The sequence below is a fragment of the Haliotis rubra genome, unplaced genomic scaffold, assembly GCF_003918875.1.
Source record: "Haliotis rubra isolate DU_JTF1 unplaced genomic scaffold, ASM391887v1 Scf742, whole genome shotgun sequence".
Lineage (NCBI taxonomy): Eukaryota > Metazoa > Mollusca > Gastropoda > Lepetellida > Haliotidae > Haliotis > Haliotis rubra.
This window is the reverse complement of record NW_025767460.1, coordinates 241,506-262,111: the sequence shown is the minus strand read 5'-3', so window position 1 is coordinate 262,111 and position 20,606 is coordinate 241,506. Positions and strand designations below refer to the sequence as shown.

At 45.5% G+C, this 20,606-nt stretch overlaps 2 protein-coding genes across 2 annotated transcripts in view; one reads left to right on the top strand and one right to left on the bottom strand.

Annotated features, from left to right (window-relative positions):
• Positions 1-3,595: 3,595 nt before the first annotated feature.
• The window catches only part of LOC124259923 (fibrinogen-like protein 1), a 61,911-nt gene continuing 44,900 nt past the window's right edge, over positions 3,596-20,606 (bottom strand). Inside the window, 4 exon segments of the mRNA XM_046694150.1 lie at positions 3,596-5,882; positions 5,884-6,110; positions 16,138-16,275; positions 17,711-17,830. Of these exon segments, the coding sequence (XP_046550106.1) occupies positions 5,670-5,882; positions 5,884-6,110; positions 16,138-16,275; positions 17,711-17,830 (698 nt within the window). The 3' untranslated portion in view covers positions 3,596-5,669.
• LOC124259924 (leucine-rich repeat extensin-like protein 1) lies at positions 7,325-11,510 on the top strand. Its single transcript, XM_046694151.1, has 2 exons — positions 7,325-8,527; positions 11,335-11,510. Exons 1-2 carry the CDS (start codon positions 7,645-7,647, stop codon positions 11,412-11,414), a joined length of 963 nt encoding a protein of 320 aa, XP_046550107.1. The 5' UTR covers positions 7,325-7,644; the 3' UTR covers positions 11,415-11,510.

The window sequence follows — 20,606 nt, the reverse complement described above, 5'->3', positions numbered from 1 at the left end:
GGTTTACGCCGCTTTTAGCAATATTCCATTCCAGCAACATCACGGCGGGGGATACCAAAATTGGCTTCACACATTGTACCCATCTGGGGAATCGAACACGGGCCTTCGGCGTGACGAGCAAACGCTTTAACCACTAGGCTACCCCACCGCCCCTCTAAGCAAAAGTGATATGTGCACATGTGCACATATGATATATATGACACAGGTTATATATATAACACCTGCCTATTATATATGGATAATAACGTCTTATCTCACCCAGGCGATATCTCCGGAGAAGGCAAGGTTGGAAAGATATTATTCTGCAGAACAAAGAAGCACCCTGTAATTCTGGTAACAGTATTTTGATTCCTGAAAAAGGCGACGGCTGACTCCTTTAGATGTGTATTAGCATACGTGTACATTAATACGAAGAGTTTCAAAACGGGCATCTTACGTTTTGCTCGTGAAAATCATCACTACCACGGTTCATTTAATATGTATATCCTTGCATTCTCTCCAATGAGACGTCCTTCTCTTCCTTGTATCACTTTCCCCGTGACAATCCGGGTTAGAATTGGTTTTCAGTAACCATGCTTGTCGTAAGAGGCGACTAACGGGATCGGGTGGTCAGGCTCGCTGACTTGGTTGACACAAATAATCGTATCCCAGTTGCGAAGATAGATGCTCATACTGTTGATCACTGGATTGTCCGGTCCAGGTCTATTTGCAGACCTGCATATAGCTCAAATATTGCTGAGTGCGGCGTAAAACTAAACTCACTCACATTTGTATCACCTGCAAAATACGAACTGGTATTGCAGGTGCATGATAGTCAGCTGGGGAATCAATAAAATATAATAATTAGAGCAAATATTTCTGTTTAAGTGATGGTTTCCATACTTATCGTAGTCTACGGTCCCGTGATCCTTTTCTCGGCGGGCTGGCCCCACTCTTCTGACCTCGCGGATAACAGTATCAGCGCGAGGGAGGCATGAAAAACATGCAAGTAGAACGTATAGATGCGACATATCTCAGTCTGGGACAGACAATCCAGTGGTCAACAGCAAGAGCATCGATCTACGCGATTGAGATATGACATGTGTCAACCTAGTCAGCGAGCCTGACCACCCGATCCCGTTAGTCGACTCTTACGAGACGCATGGTTTACTGAAGATCAATTCTAACCCGGATCTCCAAGAATATATCGTACCTCGAGGGTGTGGAGTGCAAGCCGTGAGATTATGCCCGGATCGGTTGGCGGGGTTGGGTGATATTATAAGTTGTTCACTGGTCACGAGGGGGGCATGGGTTGATATACCCTCTTTGTTTGTTTATGTTCTCTGAGCCCGAAGGGTCCCCGAGGGACGAGTGAACAACGTCTGTATCTTACCCAACACCTCATTGTTCATTTTGAACTATTTATAGCAAGGGTATCAGAGTTAGGCAATTAGCCAATACTGGCAACGGGGGACAAGAAAAACAAATTTAGAGTTATCTCCCTTCCATCGATTTGCATTCGAATTACTAACACGAAGTACCAAAATGAACTTAACCCATGCTTGTCGTAAGAGGCGACTAACGGGATCGGGTGGTCAGGCTCGCTGACTTCGTTGACACATGTCATCGTATCCCAATGGATATCCCATCGTATCCCAATGGTTGCTGTGCCACCACCAGTTATTCAAGGGACATTTCTGCATTATCGGTTTCTTATACACTCAAGGCCAAAAGAAAGTGGCCCATTTTATTTTTGATATATGAAATTTATTCAAAATTGGTGAAATATATCTTCTTTTGTTTCACAATCGCCAAAACACACCAATAATGTTGTCATTAGGAAAAATTGATTTCGAGCTAAAAATCATGAAATTTGTACAAATGGTGAAATACACGTTTTTGAAGGATAAAAGCGACACTACGTCAGCCAAACGAGGCATTTAACGACCGTTGGTATAACACAGACGTTATGAAACAGGAAAACACTTTAGATATGCCTAGACTTACTTCAGAACAGCGTGAAAGAGTTATAGGAATGATAAACATGGGAGCTTCTCATGCCCATGTCGCAAGAACGTTTGGTTTTCACAGATATTCTATCAATAGACTTATAAAACGTTTCCATGAGACTGGCAGGGCTGTTGACCGACCAAGGTCAGGTAGACCAAAGGTCACTACCCCCCAGGAAGATCGATATCTACGAATTCTACATCTGAGGAATCGGTTCCTGACAGTTTCGGAATCGGCATCAACGGCACTCGGTCGAGTTGTCAGCAGACACACAGTTAGACGACGACTACAGCACGCCGGAATTCGAGCCCACAGACCATTCCGTGGAACAATGCTGACACGTCAACATCGCCTGAATAGGCTGATCTGGGCACGTCGTGTTCGACGATTGCAGCTTCGTGATTGGCGTAGGGTTCAATTCAGCGATGAGAGTAGGTCTTGTTTATACCATAACGACGGTAGAGCACGTGTCTATCGCCGTCGTGGTAAACGTCATGCCCCGTCATGCGTTATGGAGGTTCAGGCTCATGGTGGTGGGAGTGTTATGGTTTGGGGAGGTATCTGTGGCGAAATGAAGACACAGTTGGTCACAGTTCAAGGCAACCTGACAGCACAACAATACACTGACCAGGTTATTCGTCCAGTTGTGTTTCCGTTCGTTAATCAACACCAAGGGACATTATTTCAACAAGACAATGCTCCTGCACACACAGCTGGGATTGTGACAGACTTCATGGGAACCAATAACATCAACGTCTTGCCTAGGCCGTGTCGTTCCCCTGACCTCTCACCAATAGAGCATCTCTGGGACTTTCTGGGCAGGAAAATCAGAATGAGACTACACTCTCCAGCAAACCTGAGACAACTGGAACAGGCCATTCATGAGGAATGGAGGAATATCCCAAATGCCTTCATCAGACGTCTCACAACGTCAATGAGACGTCGAGTACTTGCATGTATCAATGCAGAAGGAGGACTAACCTAAAGTAATGCACAACTAAACGTGGACAAATGTGTTTTAATCTAGAGTTCACAGATATTCTTCAAGACAACTGAAAACATGTAACTTTGCCTTTTGATACCAGTGTCATTTAATTAAATGTTGCTTAAACATTACTTCATGTTTGATGTTGTAATAACCTCCGTATGTTTAGCAAGTGGCCTTACTATCAACATAAATAGATATGAAATCAATTTTTTTACTGTGTTGATTTTTATTACGATTTTAGCACAGGACACTTTCTTTTGGCCTTGAGTGTATACTCATGCCAATAATGGTTGTCACCCCCTTCAATTTTTTATTGGAGAGGGGAGGGGAGGGGGAGGGAGGAGGGTAACCATTATTGGCATGAGTTTAGATAGTATTATCACATTCTCCTCGATATACATGCCTTTAGGAAACGTCGAGTTACCTCCCTTAGGTTACCCAGAAGCCTATGATCGTGGGTTCGACCCGATTATGTTTCTGTTTGTCAGCCTCAGCCCCAAGTGGTAGACGTCTGCGGCCTGCAGCGCTCCAGGCTGTCCTCCCACGTCAAGCTGATATGACGTCATACAGCTCACCTTCTCACTCCACAACAACAAATGATGGATAGACACGTTCAAGTAAAAAAAAATCAACAACTTTTATTCCTACAGAAAAAGAGAACTTATAGAATCTACAATTGACAAAATACAGAATATAAAGTGAGGCACTTGTCCTAGGGTAACTTATCAACATCCACTGAGACAGTACACGTGACTGTTGTCAAATAAATGTTCAGAACACATGGAAATCAAAGACTGAACTGTATCAGCTATTTATTCATCAATTATTTCTGCAACAACGTCGATAGCAGTCTAGTAAATGCACAACTTGTTTCAAAAGCAATGGGGTTTTTTAAATGATAGTTAATTTACCCATGTAAGGAAGATTGCTGAATGCATGTGTACTGGTTTGTACAAGTTATACATCGTTGTTTCTACTGTTGATGAGCCCAACTTAAAATGGCAAACATTGAAATTTATTGCATGTGAACACAGACTGATAAAACAGTGTGCGAAATAGCCACTGGACCGCTAGCCCATGGCTAGTAAAAATCCAGTCGGGCCAGTAAATCTTCAGAGTCACTGGCCCGACTGGCTGGTGAATTTTCATGGGGTCATTTTGTAAACATATTACTCTCTCCGACTTGTTAAGTCAGAAAGCACTTTAAAATCATGCACGATTTTTTGCCTGATAAAAATGTTCATCATATTAGCAGCTTAATGACGAAACCCATGTCTACATTCAAATTTCGGGCTAGTGAAGTATTGTGTAACTTTCTGGCATAGTTAGCCCGACTGGCTAGAAAAATATGAAAACTATTTTGCACACTGGTTGAAAATCATGTGGAAGTAATACGTGAGTCTTTATTCATGTTTCTTGGGCTTGTGTTTCATAGCCAGTGTAACTTGGCACATTTAATCACTCCGTGTCTAGCATGCGTCACCTGCAGTAACTACATCAAATCAGCTACACAAAAGATCGTCGTGCTCAAAGTCGCTGTATTTACAAACTGTACACAAATATGACAAAACCATTTCAACAAATTCTTTTCTACATACTTAATGCCGCATTTTGCAAAGTAATCTCAAACGTTTAATAATACAAAAAATATAAAATATTAATGTTCATTATGTATGGATCAAGGTTTCATGTTCATTCTAAAGTTTTGAGCGCAAAGAACATCTACGCTTCCGTTACTTGCTCTTTGGATTTGTTCAAAAAATGAAATTAATCATGTCAGCCTAAATAGAACATGTAGCACTATTGTCTCCTTCGGGCAGGGCGTGCTGTGCAAGACGACACAATCACAAACAATATCTATCATTGAGACATAAGGATAATACTGAGAAAACATCTTATGTACAAGAAATAACTGCATCTTTCCTCGTTCACGGTCGGATCTGTCTCTGGGTCACAAGCTGTCTGTATTAGACAGACATCCTCTCCTCTGATTGTCTCTGCACACGGACTTCCGGTAATGCCGCTTATTGAAGTCGGTGAATCTTTTGAACTTGAACACATTGCATGTCCGGTTCCACAATGTCTATGAACTGAACGTAGTATTTTGAAAAAAAGGCACTGCATAATTGCATGCAAAGTTGAAAATATGAACAGAATACACGTACTCGATACAACAGCTGTTGTATATGATTACACCTTAGCAACTCTATGCAGAAGGAATCCACAACTCCTGTCATCGTCTAAGGTGCATCCTGTTTCCACACTTGGTTAAACTCACGATCAAAAATCATATTTGACCTTCTCCATTTAGGACATTTCAGACACCACTTCACATCGAGATGAGAAAAATCCACTGTAAAATCCATCAAAATTGACTTGAAAAGTCTTTGTGCTAGTCTTCAGAACAACATACACGAAGCGGAAATTGCGCAAAAATGTGCGTATTTGGATGTCCGACAACACTGAAGATATCAAAATGGCGACGTGGTTATTATTGCATCCGGGTACCTCTGTCCCCTAACGTCTCAAGTGGCAGTTAAGTAGCATATGCCTACAGTGGACAACAAGCTAGTCACCACCATGTCTTACTAACACGATCCAAATGTAATATTCCGTCATCTTGCGTCACATATTTTCGTGATTTCTTTTGATAGAAGAGCCCGTCTGGTGGTGGGTGGTGTTGCTGGGCGTCTCATACGTCGTTGCTGATCTTGGCGGTGGGCTTTGGTTGTTCTGCTGGCTTCAGCATCATCTCAACCTGCTTCAGTGACGAATACTGATGGATGCTGTTCCACTGAATCCCATCACGCTGGAAGTAGTTTCTATGGAAACCCTTGGTGTAGTATTTGCCGTTGAGGTGGGAGTCGAAGCAGTTGTTGAACCACCATGCGCCATGGTAGTGGTGGTGCACAGCTGTCGTAGTAGCGGCCGTCGTTGTCTTTGTCCTTGGTGCTGAACGCCATGCCGTCATGGTTTTCCCAATGCGACGTCAAGGAGTCGCCAGCGTTTCCATGGTAACCACTGACGTGAAGACGATACAACTTGGTCTCATTGTCGACACGGAAATGGTCATAGTTGGCGACATATTTCTTGCCATCCCAGTCCTGCATCTCGATCAGCAGCATTGTGTCACCTGTAACAATAATACAAATAAACATATAAAACAGTACTAGGAGAGAATGTTACTTGTAATATGTAGCGAAAATAATATAGCTATTGAATAAGACCACACATTCAATGGTATTTTGTTGGCATAATTTAATGACGTCAATGCCCATCGGGAGTAATCTCCCCTAATGGTAGCCATCTTGTTTCGGGGCCAACATATTTGTATTTATCATGCATCCTGTTATCATACATGCATTCTGTTGCCTGAATGTGATATCATAAGTGTAAATATTTGTCTACTTATAAATGTCATACTGGCAGTTAACTGTGTATGCCCTCGTTCAAACAAAGCGTACATTGTCAGTAAATTCTGTATGTGTACCCGTGAAGATCCGGGTTAGAATTGGTCTTCAGTACCCCATGCTTGTAAAAGGCGACTAACGGGATCGGGTGGTCAGGCTCGTCACACTTGGTTGACAAATGTAATCGTATCCCAATAGCGTAGATCGATGCTGTTGATCACTAGATTGTCTGGTCCAGGCTCGATTATTCACAGCCCACCGCCACATAGCTGGAATATTCCTGAGTGCGGCATAAAAGTAAACTCACTCATTCAATGTTTGGGGCATTCCATGCTGGAGTCCACTAACGAAACACTAGCAACATACATCTGAGGCAGCGTGTTGGGCAAGTGGCGTTCACCTTCTCTGTTGGGCATTTCATGGTATCTGGTCGACATTAACCCGTTATAAATAGTTTGCGAGGATAAAGAGAAATTATGTCCCCTCCAACAAAGAACCTGCCCCGAAAACTGACATTGATGTGAACCCTGTTCATAGCAGGTAATTGATTGCCCGTATTGAAATAGACAACACAAAGCCTGCTTTAGACAAGCTCTATAAACACACCGTTTTCTATGATTAAACGTGCAGCAAGTAAAGCCTTTTGTTGTTTACACTACACCCATGAACGAACACGTCACGACTCATGCAAATAACACGCTCTGATATTTGTTGTCCATTCAATGGTCGGTGTTAACAAAGAGTTACTATGGACAACTTGCGCTGTATAGTAAAGGCACTGTTAGTCGACAATGTTTGTCTGTTTTTCTAAACACGTCTCAACGCTACTACTATATATCACTGCCCCGAATATATCGTAACGGCGCATGCGCAGGATAATCGGTATTGGAATGTGAATATTTGGAGGCTTCTGGATACGTTGGTAGGAGTTCAAAGATGTCCTTATTACAGTAACGCTGGGACAAGGACTACCAACATTCCACTGGAGGAATGTAAACCAGGCTAAATATCTCAGAGACGTATATAAGATCCCCGTGTGTATGTGTGTACTCAAAGAGAATGTGCAGATGTACCAGGATCGACGCATGGAAACTTCTGGAAAGAAACATTACAGTCTCGTGATACAGATGTCACAAAGGACTAATATTTCATCCTAATTTCGAGAAGAGAACATTTCCCTGTGGACAAACTGCTGTTTGAAGGTAGTGTGTGTTATTCGTTCTTCAAGTGTAACGTACTCCCAATCGTCTCCCAATCATGTATAGAAGGAACGGCTTCGAGAGCCGGCGGCTGCAGCGGACCCCGCGTCTGGAGATGGCGGTCTGGCAGGATCTGATGAGTGACACGGGGCACATGCACATGCCCGGGTATGACCCCAGTGACCCTTACAGCTGCACGTGCTACCCCAAGCCGTCCAGCATCCAGATACCGTCCATGGTGTACGACGAGATCCGCTGCCCCCACCCCGAGAAGCACCACCTCCAGCCGGCCCAGGACGACGTGTTCGCGTATCCATGGACGGTGCAGACATATGAGCCTCCGTTTGCCAAAAACTCCTTCAGACCAATGAGCCTTCCACCAAGGCCGCCGATGTCGGCTAAAACCGCCCCGCCGTACGTTGGCATGGATGTCAAGAAACCGCAGAGAGTCACCCCTCCTCCTAACTCAGCGCCTGAAAAGGTCAAGGTTCCGAAGCTGAACCTAAATCTCCTTGACCAGCCCGATAGAGCAAAGGTGGTGACAACGCCGACGTTAACGACTATCGGTGAAGGTCCTGATGACTTCGCGGAGACGAAGGGGAACTACCCTACGATCACCCAGTACGACAGCGTCAGCCAGGTCCTCCAGAGACGTTACTCCTCCTATTACCGGAACCCGGGGCCCACTCCGCTCAAGTACAAAGACCCTGACCGCAACATGATGAGGAGGACCCCGGTGCGAGAGCCCCCTTACAAGGGCATGCCGCCCAGGACAAGGGAGGTAATCACACGGGACCTCCCCACCAGGAACAGTGCCTACTACAGCAGGTTCGAGTACAGCCCCCCACCCCAGGTACAGGGCAGCCCCGGGAGGAGATCCTACACGGCCACTATGGATCCAGTCCCCACCAGGCAGTTCGAGGGACATTACGTGGACCCGAGTAAGTGACGTCACGCTGTATTGTGTCCAATATTTTCTGTCTCATGTGAGTGTAGTGGTTGGAGGGTATGTATTTTATAATAGTGTCATTCGAATGGACCTGTCCTACTATAAATCAAGAGAATGAAAAAACATAACATATTGGGTAATCCCACGAAACTATCAAAAAGGTAAAGTTACACATGCAAGGAATCGTCAGATAACGTACATAGACGCTATACATTATTAGTAACTTCCAGTGAACCATTCAGCGCCAGGGTCAACAAAGCCACGCATAAATGCATATATTACCAATAGTATACTTCATGTTTATGTGGAAATGTAGGTTTGACAACCAACTGTATTCGGCAATGTATGGATCGACATATTCCGTGTTAATTAAACCGACTGTTGTAGATAGAGAGGAGGTGTATTGTGGTGTGGCACACACAGAGTCTGTACTGTGTATCACCGTGTGTGACCTGGTGTGCCGTCAAGTAGTAATGAGGTCGGTCACACCAACCACCCGTTACTTGTATGTCAAGTATTCGTCATACAGCAAGAATATTGTTGTATTCAGAGGACCAACTTGATAAGGTCGTGGACCATGGTCGTGGACCATGTGGTGTAGCATATTTGAATATGCTATGAGTAAACGTAGATCGGATCTCACCAGTAGAACAAAGATCTGACCTCACCAGTAAACGTAGATCTGACTTCACCAGTACACGTAGATCTAACCCCACCAGTAAATGTAGATCTGACCCCCGCCAGTTAACGTAGATCTGACTTCGCCAGTAAACGTAGATCTGACTTCACCAGACATATGGCTGACTACTCGTGTCCCTTGGCGATCGAACGTTTTGCATCTATCGCTGTTTCAGGCACCAAACAGTGCATCTGAAATGTAGATGTGGTCTAAACCAGTAAACATAGATCTGAGTAAACTTTTATTACAACACTAACGATTTTGTATTTGTCTATATCCGTGGTGTAATTTCACAATGTTGGTCATTTGAACAAAACCGCGTCCCCAGGGGCGGGGGTGTCAGAATGGAACATATTGGTCGTTTTCAGTCAAACTCAGCTCGGACAGCTGACAGGAACAGTTATCTGATCAGTACACGTACATCTGACTTCACCAGTAAACGTAGATCTGACTTCGAGAGTAAACGTAGATCGGATCTCACCAGTAAACAAAGATCTGACCTCACCAGTAAACGTAGATCTGACTTCACCAGTACACGTAGATCTAACCCCACCAGTAAATGTAGATCTGACCCCGCCAGTAAACGTAGATCTGACTTCGCCAGTAAACGTAGATCTGACTTCACCAGACATATGGCTGACTTCCAGCTGGGACATTACTGTGTTCAATGCTACGGGTAGAATGGCTTCCTATCGTTATGGATATACATTTGTGCCAATCAGGATTCACGTTACAATAATAATGTACAGACAGGATTTCGTCAAACCATACCCGTGAAGGTCCGGGTTAGAATGAGCCTTCAGTAATCCATGCTTGTAAGAGGCGACTAATATATCGGGATCGGGTGGTGAGGCTCGCTGGCTTGGTTGACACATGTCACTGGTTCCCAATTGAATATTGCTGACTGCGGTGTAAAACTAAACTCACTCACTCACTCACTCGTCAAACCAGTTATATTATCTGTATGTTGTCATTCAGGCCTTTGGACGAGGTGTGTACGTGCAGGATGTTAGTCATGTTAGGCTTTATGTGCAGTCAGCTTCAAGTTCTATACCGTCAATCTGTAACCACCCGGTAAACCGGTAACACGATATCACTCACGGTTTATCTACCACACCGCTGAAACAGCATCAACGACATTTAAGGAATCAACGTTGCTCCATTGTTTTGTATAAGCAGGTTCACGTGTAACAGTGAAAAATTGCCACTTCCGGTCATATACTGGGTAAATGCTTGTTCATGTCATAGGCTTAGGTCATGGGTAAATGTTTGTTGGTATATACGTCTTAGGTCATGGATAAATGCTTGTTCATGTCATAGGCTTAGGTCATGGGTAAATGCTTGTTGGTATCAACGTCTTAGGTCATGGATAAATGCTTGTTCATGTCATAGGCTTAGGTCATGGATAAATGCTTGTTGGTATCAACGTCTTAGGTCATGGGTAAGTGCTTATTGATGTCAAAGTCATTGATCATGGGTAAAAGCTTGTTGATGTCAAAATCTTAGGTCATGGGTAACTGCTTGTTGATGTCAATGTCTTAGGTCATGGGTAAATGCTTGTTGGTATCAACGTCTTAGGTCATGGGTAAGTTCTTGTTTATGTTATAGGCTCAGGTCATTGGTAAATGCTTGTTGGTGTCAAAGTCTTAGGTCATGGGTAAATGCTTGTTGATGTCAAAGTCTTAGGTCATGGGTAAATGCTTGTTGGTGTCAAAGTCTTAGGTCATGGGTAAATGCTTGTTGATGTCAAAGTCATAGATCATGGGTAAATGCTTGTTGATGTCAATGCCTTAGGTCATGGGTAACTGCTTGTTGATGTCAATGCCTTAGGTCATGTGTAAATGCGTGTTGATGTCAAAGTCTTCGGTCATGGGTAACTGCTTGTTGATGTCAAAGTCTTCGGTCATGGGTAACTGCTTGTTGATGTCAAAGTCTTCGGTCATGGGTAACTGCTTGTTGATGTCAAAGTCTTCGGTCATGGGTAACTGCTTGTTGATGTCAAAGTCTTCGGTCATGGGTAACTGCTTGTTGATGTCAAAGTCTTAGGTCATGTGTAAATGCTTGTTGGTGTCAACACATGCTATTACCACATATACATAACGGAAAATATCTGCTTGCAGAGACGGGGAAGGAATTCAAGTATGACGTCAGATATGGAAAACGGGACCTTGAGGGCAACAGAAGTCTGATCACAGCCTGACCAACTGACCACTGACGATGACAGGTCAACAGCCTGGCATCATCACTTTTCGGAGAGCTACACGGTTGGGATGGGCAGTGTAATAGGATGAAGATGGCACATGGCATACCAGCAGGTGGTACCTCCTGTAACACTACAACAGCGTATGGACCTTCCCGACGGTCCCTGGTGTATGTGACGCTCCCTGGTGTATGTGATGCTCCCTGGTGTATGTGACGCTCCCTGGTGTATGTGACGCTCCCTGGTGTATGTGACACTCCCTGGTGTATGTGACGCTCCCTGGTGTATGTGACGCTCCCTGGTGTATGTGACACTCCCTGGTGTATGTGACACCCCTGGTGTATGTGATGCTCCTTGGTGTATGTGACACTCCCAGACACTCCCTGGTGTATGTGACACTCCCTGGTGTATGTGACGCTCCCTGGTGTATGTGACTCTCCCTGGTGTATGTGACGCTCCCTGGCGTATGTGACGCTCCCTGGTGTATGTGACGCTCCCTGGTGTATGTGATGCTCCCTGGTGTATGTGATGCTCCCTGGTGTATGTGACCCTCCCAGACGCTCCCTGGTGTATGTGATGCTCCCTGGTGTATGTGACGCTCCCTGGTGTATGTGACACTCCCAGACACTCCCTGGTGTATGTGACGCTCCCAGACGCTCCCTGGTGTATGTGACGCTCCCTGGTGTATGTGACGCTCCCTGGTGTATGTGACACTCCCAGACGCTCCCTGGTGTATGTGATGCTCCCTGGTGTATGTGATGCTCCCTGGTGTATGTGACACTCCCAGACACTCCCTGGTGTATGTGACGCTCCCTGGTGTATGTGACGCTCCCTGGTGTATGTGACACTCCCAGACACTCCCTGGTGTATGTGACGCTCCCAGACACTCCCTGGTGTATGTGACGCTCCCTGGTGTATGTGACGCTCCCTGGTGTATGTGACTCTCCCTGGTGTATGTGACACTCCCTGGTGTATGTGACGCTCCCTGGTGTATGTGACCCTCCCTGGTGTATGTGACACTCCCAGACGCTCCCTGGTGTATGTGACTCTCCCTGGTGTATGTGACGCTCCCTGGTGTATGTGACGCTCCCTGGTGTATGTGACGCTCCCTGGTGTATGTGACACTCCCTGGTGTATGTGACACTCCCTGGTGTATGTGACGCTCCCTGGTGTATGTGACGCTCCTGGTGTATGTGACCTCCCTGGTGTATGTGACACTCCCTGGTGTATGTGACTCTCCCTGGTGTATGTGACGCTCCCTGGTGTATGTGACGCTCCCTGGTGTATGTGACGCTCCCTGGTGTATGTGATGCTCCCTGGTGTATGTGACGCTCCCTGGTGTATGTGACACTCCCTGGTGTATGTGACGCTCCCAGACGCTCCCTGGTGTATGTGACGCTCCCTGGTGTATGTGACACTCCCTGGTGTATGTGACACTCCCAGACGCTCCCTGGTGTATGTGACGCTCCCTGGTGTATGTGACGCTCCCTGGTGTATGTGACGCTCCCTGGTGTATGTGACACTCCCTGGTGTATGTGATGCTCCCTGGTGTATGTGACGCTCCCTGGTGTATGTGACGCTCCCTGGTGTATGTGACACTCCCTGGTGTATGTGATGCTCCCTGGTGTATGTGACGCTCCCTGGTGTATGTGACGCTCCCTGGTGTATGTGATGCTCCCTGGTGTATGTGACGCTCCCTGGTGTATGTGATGCTCCCTGGTGTATGTGACGCTCCCTGGTGTATGTGATGCTCCCTGGTGTATGTGACGCTCCCTTGTGTATGTGACGCTCCCTGGTGTATGTGACACTCCCAGACGCTCCCTGGTGTATGTGACGCTCCCTGGTGTATGTGACGCTCCCTGGTGTATGTGACACTCCCTGGTGTATGTGATGCTCCCTGGTGTATGTGACGCTCCCTGGTGTATGTGACGCTCCCTGGTGTATGTGACACTCCCAGACGCTCCCTGGTGTATGTGACACTCCCTGGTGTATGTGATGCTCCCTGGTGTATGTGACGCTCCCTGGTGTATGTGACGCTCCCTGGTGTATGTGACACTCCCAGACGCTCCCTGGTGTATCTGACGCTCCCTGGTGTATGTGACGCTCCCTGGTGTATGTGACGCTCCCTGGTGTATGTGACACTCCCTGGTGTATGTGACGCTCCCTGGTGTATGTGACGCTCCCTGGTGTATGTGACACTCCCTGGTGTATGTGACGCTCCCTGGTGTATGTGACGCTCCCTGGTGTATGTGACACTCCCTGGTGTATGCGCTCCCTGTGACGCTCCCTGGTGTATGTGACGCTCCCTGGTGTATGTGACGCTCCCTGGTGTATGTGACGCTCCCTGGTGTATGTGACACTCCCTGGTGTATGTGACACTCCCTGGTGTATGTGACGCTCCCTGGTGTATGTGACGCTCCAGTCCAGTGCTAGGGGCATTCCCCGACTTTTGGCCTTGACCAACACATGACTGCACCAGTGTTCATCAACATCCCCACATGTGTTCACAGCGTGGTCGCTCAACAACTGCTGCTGAGACGGGGGGAATCAAGTTCAGCCTATTAGGTATGCCGCAAAGTATTTAGATAAACATCAAATATCAAAAGTACGCCACATGACGTATGTAACTGTGAGCTATAAAAACAGTCATGTAGCGGAGTGTTATCACCAAGACTACGAGGTCAGGAATCAGTACTTTTAAGTTTGTCAGACTGGGCCCGTCAAGGGTATAAACTCAAGGGAAAGTTGGTGCCACCTCTTTCTGAATGAGTACCGAATGAATGCCAAAAATACCCGTTCTACCGACGTAATGCGCCAGCTGTTGTGAATAACACGATTGGGTATGGTGTGATTTGGGCAATTACATTTCACGGAATCTCCTACATATCAGAATGTCAGCTTAGCTTGGTGTAGGTCGTGAACATCAACAGCAGCGGCTGTGTCATCTCTGCCTGGTTCAAGATCAGGTAATCAGCCAATGGACAAGTACAGTAACTCACATAACTACCAAGTTATATCGCCATCCGCGAGGACAAAGGATTACCAAACTACCCAGCGTTAAGAAAACATTTCTGCTGCAATAATATAGCAACATGAAATTGGCCGTCCTACACTAATCAGTTAGTCACTATATACAATGTGTTCACTTATACCGTATTTTGTTCATAATGCTGTACATCCATATGTGGCCAAGTGAGGCATAGTATCTTCTTAACCGTGTCATATCTTGTCAGGCATACACAAGTGTGTTATGTTCGCTATCTGTCAGTAATATCACACACACCGTGTATAATGCACTGTGTAAATGTACATATATATGGTAATGTATGTACCTTGTACGCTCGCAATGTCATAATAATTAAACTATATGACAAAGTGCGTGTTCATATTCAGTATAGCGTCAAGCACCAGCTCTTTATCGTTCACATCCATAACTTTCACATCCACTCCACGACAAAACCAGCAACTACGCTGATGAGAAACATTATTGCCGATTTACACCTTGCAGTCTCCAAATCATTCGGCATAGACAAGTAATTCTATTCAGAATGTTTTGTGTTTAATTCTATCTGAATCACTACACTCTATTGGTTGTTGCAATTGTGTTGTAGTTGTTGTGTGGTGTTGAAGCTGTTGTGTATTGTTGTCGCTGTTGTGTGGTGTTGTAGGTGTTGTATGGTGTTGTAGTTGTTGTGTGGTGTTGTAGCTGTTGTGTAGTGTTGTAGTTGTTGTAGCTGTTGTGTGGTGTTGTAGCTGTTGTGTGGTGTTGTAGCTGTTGTGTGGTGTTGTACTTGTTGTGTGGTGTTGTAGTTGTTGTGTGGTGTTGTAGCTGTTGTGTAGTGTTGTAGTTGTTGTGTGGTGTTGTAGCTGTTCTGTGGTGTTGTAGCTGTTGTGTGGTGTTGTGCTGTTGTGTGTTGTAGCTGTTGTGTGGTGTTGTAGCTGTTGTGTGGTGTTGTAGCTGTTGTGTGGTGTTGTAGCTGTTGTGTGGTGTTGTAGTTGTTGTGTGTTGTAGTTGTTGTTGTGTTGTTGTAGCTGTTGTGTAGTGTTGTAGCTGTTGTTTGCTGTTGTAGCTGTTGTGTGGTGTTGTAGCTGTTGTGTGGTGTTGTAGCTGTTGTGTGGTGTTGTAGCTGTTGTGTAGTGTTGTAGTTGTTGTAGCTGTTGTGTGGTGTTGTAGCTGTTGTGTGATGTTGTAGCTGTTGTGTGGTGTTGTAGCTGTTGTGTGGTGTTGTAGCTGTTGTGTGGTGTTGTAGCTGTTGTGTGGTGTTGTAGCTGTTGTGTGGTGTTGTACCTGTTGTGTGGTGTTGTAGGTGTTGTGTGGTGTTGTAGTTGTTGTGTGGTGTTGTAGCTGTTGTGTGGTGTTGTAGCTGTTGTGTGGTGTTGTAGCTGTTGTGTGGTGTTGTAGTTGTTGTGTAGTGTTGTAGCTGTTGTGTGTGTTGTAGCTGTTGTATGGTGTTGTAGTGTGGTGTTGTAGCTGTTGTGTGGTGTTGTAGCTGTTGTGTGGTGTTGTAGCTGTTGTGTGGTGTTGTAGCTGTTGTGTGGTGTTGTAGCTGTTGTGTGGTGTTGTAGCTGTTGTGTGGTGTTGTAGTTGTTGTGTGGTGTTGTAGTTGTTGTGTGGTGTTCTAGCTGTTGTGTGTGTGTTGTAGCTGTTGTATGGTGTTGTAGTTGTGTGGTGTTGTAGCTGTTTGTGGTGTTGTAGCTGTTGTGTAGTGCAGTCCATACACACCTTGTGTTGTGAGATAATGCAGGTTGTCGTTTCCGAGCCAAAACTCCTTGTGTTTGTCTCCAAACCCGACCTTGTAGTCCGCCCACGACCGGTAGAAGTCCACTGACCCATCCTGTCGCCGCTGGATCACTGTCCACCCTGGAACACACACGTCACCATGACCAACCACATCGATAAGAATGAAGAGAGCACACGTGTGCTTAACACCAGACTGACACAGGTCAAATAACTCAGCAGGGTGGTTACCTGGCAACCAGGCTACTGCAGCAGGTAGTTACCCGGAAATCAGGCTACTGCAGCAGGGTAGTTACCCGGAAATCAGGCTACTGCAGCAGGGTGATTGCCCGGAAATCGGGCTACTGCAGCAGGGTTGATTGCCTGGCAACCAGGCTACTTCAGCAGGGTGATTACCTGGCAACCAGGCTACTTCAGCAGGGTGATTACCTGGCAACCAAGCTACTTCAGCAGGGTGATTACCTGGCAACCAAGCTACTTCAGCAGGGTGATTACCTGGCAACCAAGCTACTTCAGCAGGGTGATTACCTGGCAACCAAGCTACTTCAGCAGGGTGATTACCTGGCAACCAAGCTACTTCAGCAGGGTGATGACCTGGCAACCAAGCTACTTCAGCAGGGTGATTACCTGGCAACCAAGCCACTTCAGCAGGGTGATTACCTGGCAACCAGGCTACTTCAGCAGGGTGATTACCTGGCAACCAGGCTACTTCAGCAGGGTGATTACCTGGCAACCAAGCTACTTCAGCAGGGTGATTACCTGGCAACCAAGTTCCTTAGTAGGGTGATTACCCGGCAACCAAGCTACTTCAGCAGGGTGATTACCCAGCAACCAGGCTACTTCAGCAGGGTGATTACCCGGCAACCAGGCTACTTCAGCAGGGTGATTACCTGGCAACCAGGCTACTTCAGCAGGGTGATTACCTGGCAACCAAGCTACTTCAGCAGGGTGATTACCTGGCAACCAAGCTACTTCAGCAGGGTGATTACCTGGCAACCAAGCTACTTCAGCAGGGTGATTACCTGGCAAACAAGCTACTTCAGCAGGGTGATTACCTGGCAACCAAGCTACTTCAGCAGGGTGATAACCTGGCAACCAGGCTACTTCAGCAGGGTGATTACCTGGCAACCAGGCTGCTGCAGGACGACCTTTCTATGTTGACTGGTTAGAGAGGAACTATATATTCTGGGGCGGGTTAGGGTCGGGTTAGGGACGGGTTAGGGACGGGGAAGGATCTAATGAACTGAAAATAATGTTCCTGTCCTTATCCTTGTTTTATTTTGGATGAGCATCACCCAGGTATTTGTACATTTTAAATCATGACCCTCCCGAGCACTTTATGCTTCATTATAAACGACCTCTTTTAATTACCCTCCCTAAATAGGACCCTCCCCACCCGATGCCTTCTGACCCAACACCCTATAATAAACAACCAGTGTCTAACATTTTCACCCATCTCACCGCATACAAATTGTGATCCTCCGCTAGGCTAACCAGTGTAGGCTGCTACCGCAATATATTTTACGAGCGCTTACAGTGACAAAGGCGTTGTACTCACCCCAGTTGTTGAAGACCCTGCAGACGGCCTTGAAAGGGGCAGGGGCTCCATCCGGCTTGATGAGTATCTGGTAGTCCCCTTCAAACTTGAGCCCTCCTTGCAGGTATACCTCGTGACAGTCTGTAACCAACGTTATGAAGCCATGAGATTCAGCTACACTCCCACCATACACGTTAAAAACACGGCAAGTCCACATGTTCGCTACCAACACAACAACATCTACAACTCGACGTTTTCCCTAGCAACACCAACATTTACTATGACAAGTCGACCTGTTCCTTACCAACACACCAACATCTACTCCGACAAGTCGACGTGTTCCCCAGCAACACTACATCTACTACAAGTCGACCTGTTCCGTACCAACACACCAACATGTACTACGATTAGTAAGCATGCGCACTAAAGTTTCATACGGATAGTCAAATAAGTCTCATTTCGATAAGCATTACACGTGATGCACTGTCAACTCGACACCGTACACATTTATCTTTACAACAATTTAATTTTTAGTTTAAGTTTAAGCAGGTTTCTTGGAATACTTCATATACGACATCCTCACGCTTGCGCGCCAACGGATATCATCTTCATTCGGTCACCAATTAAAGATGAGCTGTCATCAACTACGTGCTTTTGTATAGTGAAGTACTCATAAATAGTGAAATACATATCCTACAGCTACTAAAACCAGTGCACAAAGCTATCACATATAGGTCTGCCGACATGCCAACCGGCGAAGGCGTCCTCCAAAGCATCTAACTCAACAACAACAGCTATCACTCTGCGCCTCTTTTACAGAACATTGCGTAGGTCGATGCTTATGCTGTTGATCACTGGATTGTCTGCTCCAGACTCGATTATGTCAAGACCGCCGCCATATAGCTGGAATATTGCTGAGTGCAGCGTTGAATATAGACTAATGCTTAGTCTCTGAATATATATAATTTTGATAGTAACAAACAAGCCCATTTATATTGAAAAGGAGCAGGGAATCTCTGAGGAAATCTAGACTTGCTTTAGAGCACCAGAGAGGGCTTGGCAGTAGGGGAATTAATGTGGTTCAGGGACTGTGAGACAGACTACGTTGAATAAGCCAACCAAGCAAATCTTTCACGGAACCCTGTATCAGCACTCTTTACAAGAGTTACCTCCCCTTCACTGTTTTGCGACTCGATCGCTCACATTCCTCGCTGGTTTAAGATCATGTTTGCGATGTATTTTTGAAAAGCCCAGAAGTATACAACATATATTAGATAACGTAGACCGGCAGCCAGTGTGGTGGAACTTCCCAGTAACGAGATGTTGTGATAGGACACAGCCGCACCACGATACCATTCAGCATAGCTCGCTTGAAAGGAACATGCTCTTTCAAGAATGTCCGCCGTTTAATCAGATAATGAACAGCGTCTTGATACTGTGTCAGGAGAAACATCGCAGACAGACTGACAGCTGCTGCCAAATGGGGATGGTTCATCGCCACGGTTCTACATACAAACAGGGAGATACGATGGTAGTTGTAATTCGTTGTAATGTTTGATACTAAAGTAACATTACTCTGTCATTTGGACTCCCTTAATGGACATACGTTTACGACAGTGTTGGTTAGTGCAAGATAAGGAATGTAGGGCTATGGTATGGCGTTTCTCCACCGTGCATCAACTGGACGAAAGTGGCCAAGCTACATACCAAACCGATGGAGTGAAAAATATGGCGTGTAATTAGTTGACCCGTCACGCCCCGACTACTGCCTCGACGTGAACCACGTGATGTACTGAGTTCTCGTCACGTCATCTGACGGAGGGCTGTAGAGAGGGCGAAGCGACGTGTTTGGCGGGCCATCAGGTTGGTGTCATGGCTCTCACAATCCGACCCACATCTCAGATTCATATTGAGATTACAAAGTCTATTTTCCTGTTACTTTTCAACCAAATGGGACATCATTGTTTCGTACCCTGTTGTTTGCTTTAACTGTCTACATGTGCGAAAAATGATGAGTAGATTCTGTGTGTATTCACGGATTTTACAATCACTCGTCATATTGTCGTATCAGCGATACCGTCAAATTCAGTCCACAGTATGTAATGATTAGAATATATGAATCATTTCTACAAACAATCCATAATTTACTACAAGCATGATCCACAATTTACTACTCTCTGTAAAAATGAACAACTCTTAACAATGTTTACAAACAGATGTCCAGATATGTCATCATATACTCATGCCAATAATGGTTGTCACCCCTTCATTTGTTTAAACACATTTTGTTCGTATTTGACCTATTATTGTATTTACAATTATAAACACATTTTGTGTATTTCCATATTATCCCCACTCTTCGTATTGTTTCCATGTTATTATACTACATATGTTTTTCCATGTGAAATTGTTCTTATGTACATAATGTGTGTGTATCTGTGTATTTCTGTATCTTGTCGTCGATTATAAAATATTGTCACGGTTCCTTCATGTAATGCTAAACAATAAATATCTTATCTTATCTTATGTTTTTCAATCAAACATAATTAATTCACAGAATTAGTCGGGTTTCGTCAATTACATTTTAAAATAAACCAATAGAACTACATCGCATCAATATCATATACATTATTCAATGTTGTTCCAGGCGACAGTCCCAGTGAATGTGAGCGGTACAAGGCTAGGTCGTGTGAGTGGCACACTGCTACTAGTGGATAATCAATACCTGACGTGGCACTGACATTATCGCAATATCAATACCTGACATGGAGGTACTCGGTGATGCGCTGCCATTATCGGGGTATCGATACCTGACGTGGAGGTACTCAGAGGTGCAATGCCATTATTGGGGTATCAATACCTGACATGGAGGTACTCGGGGATGTGCTGCCATTAGCGGGGTACCATTACATGACAC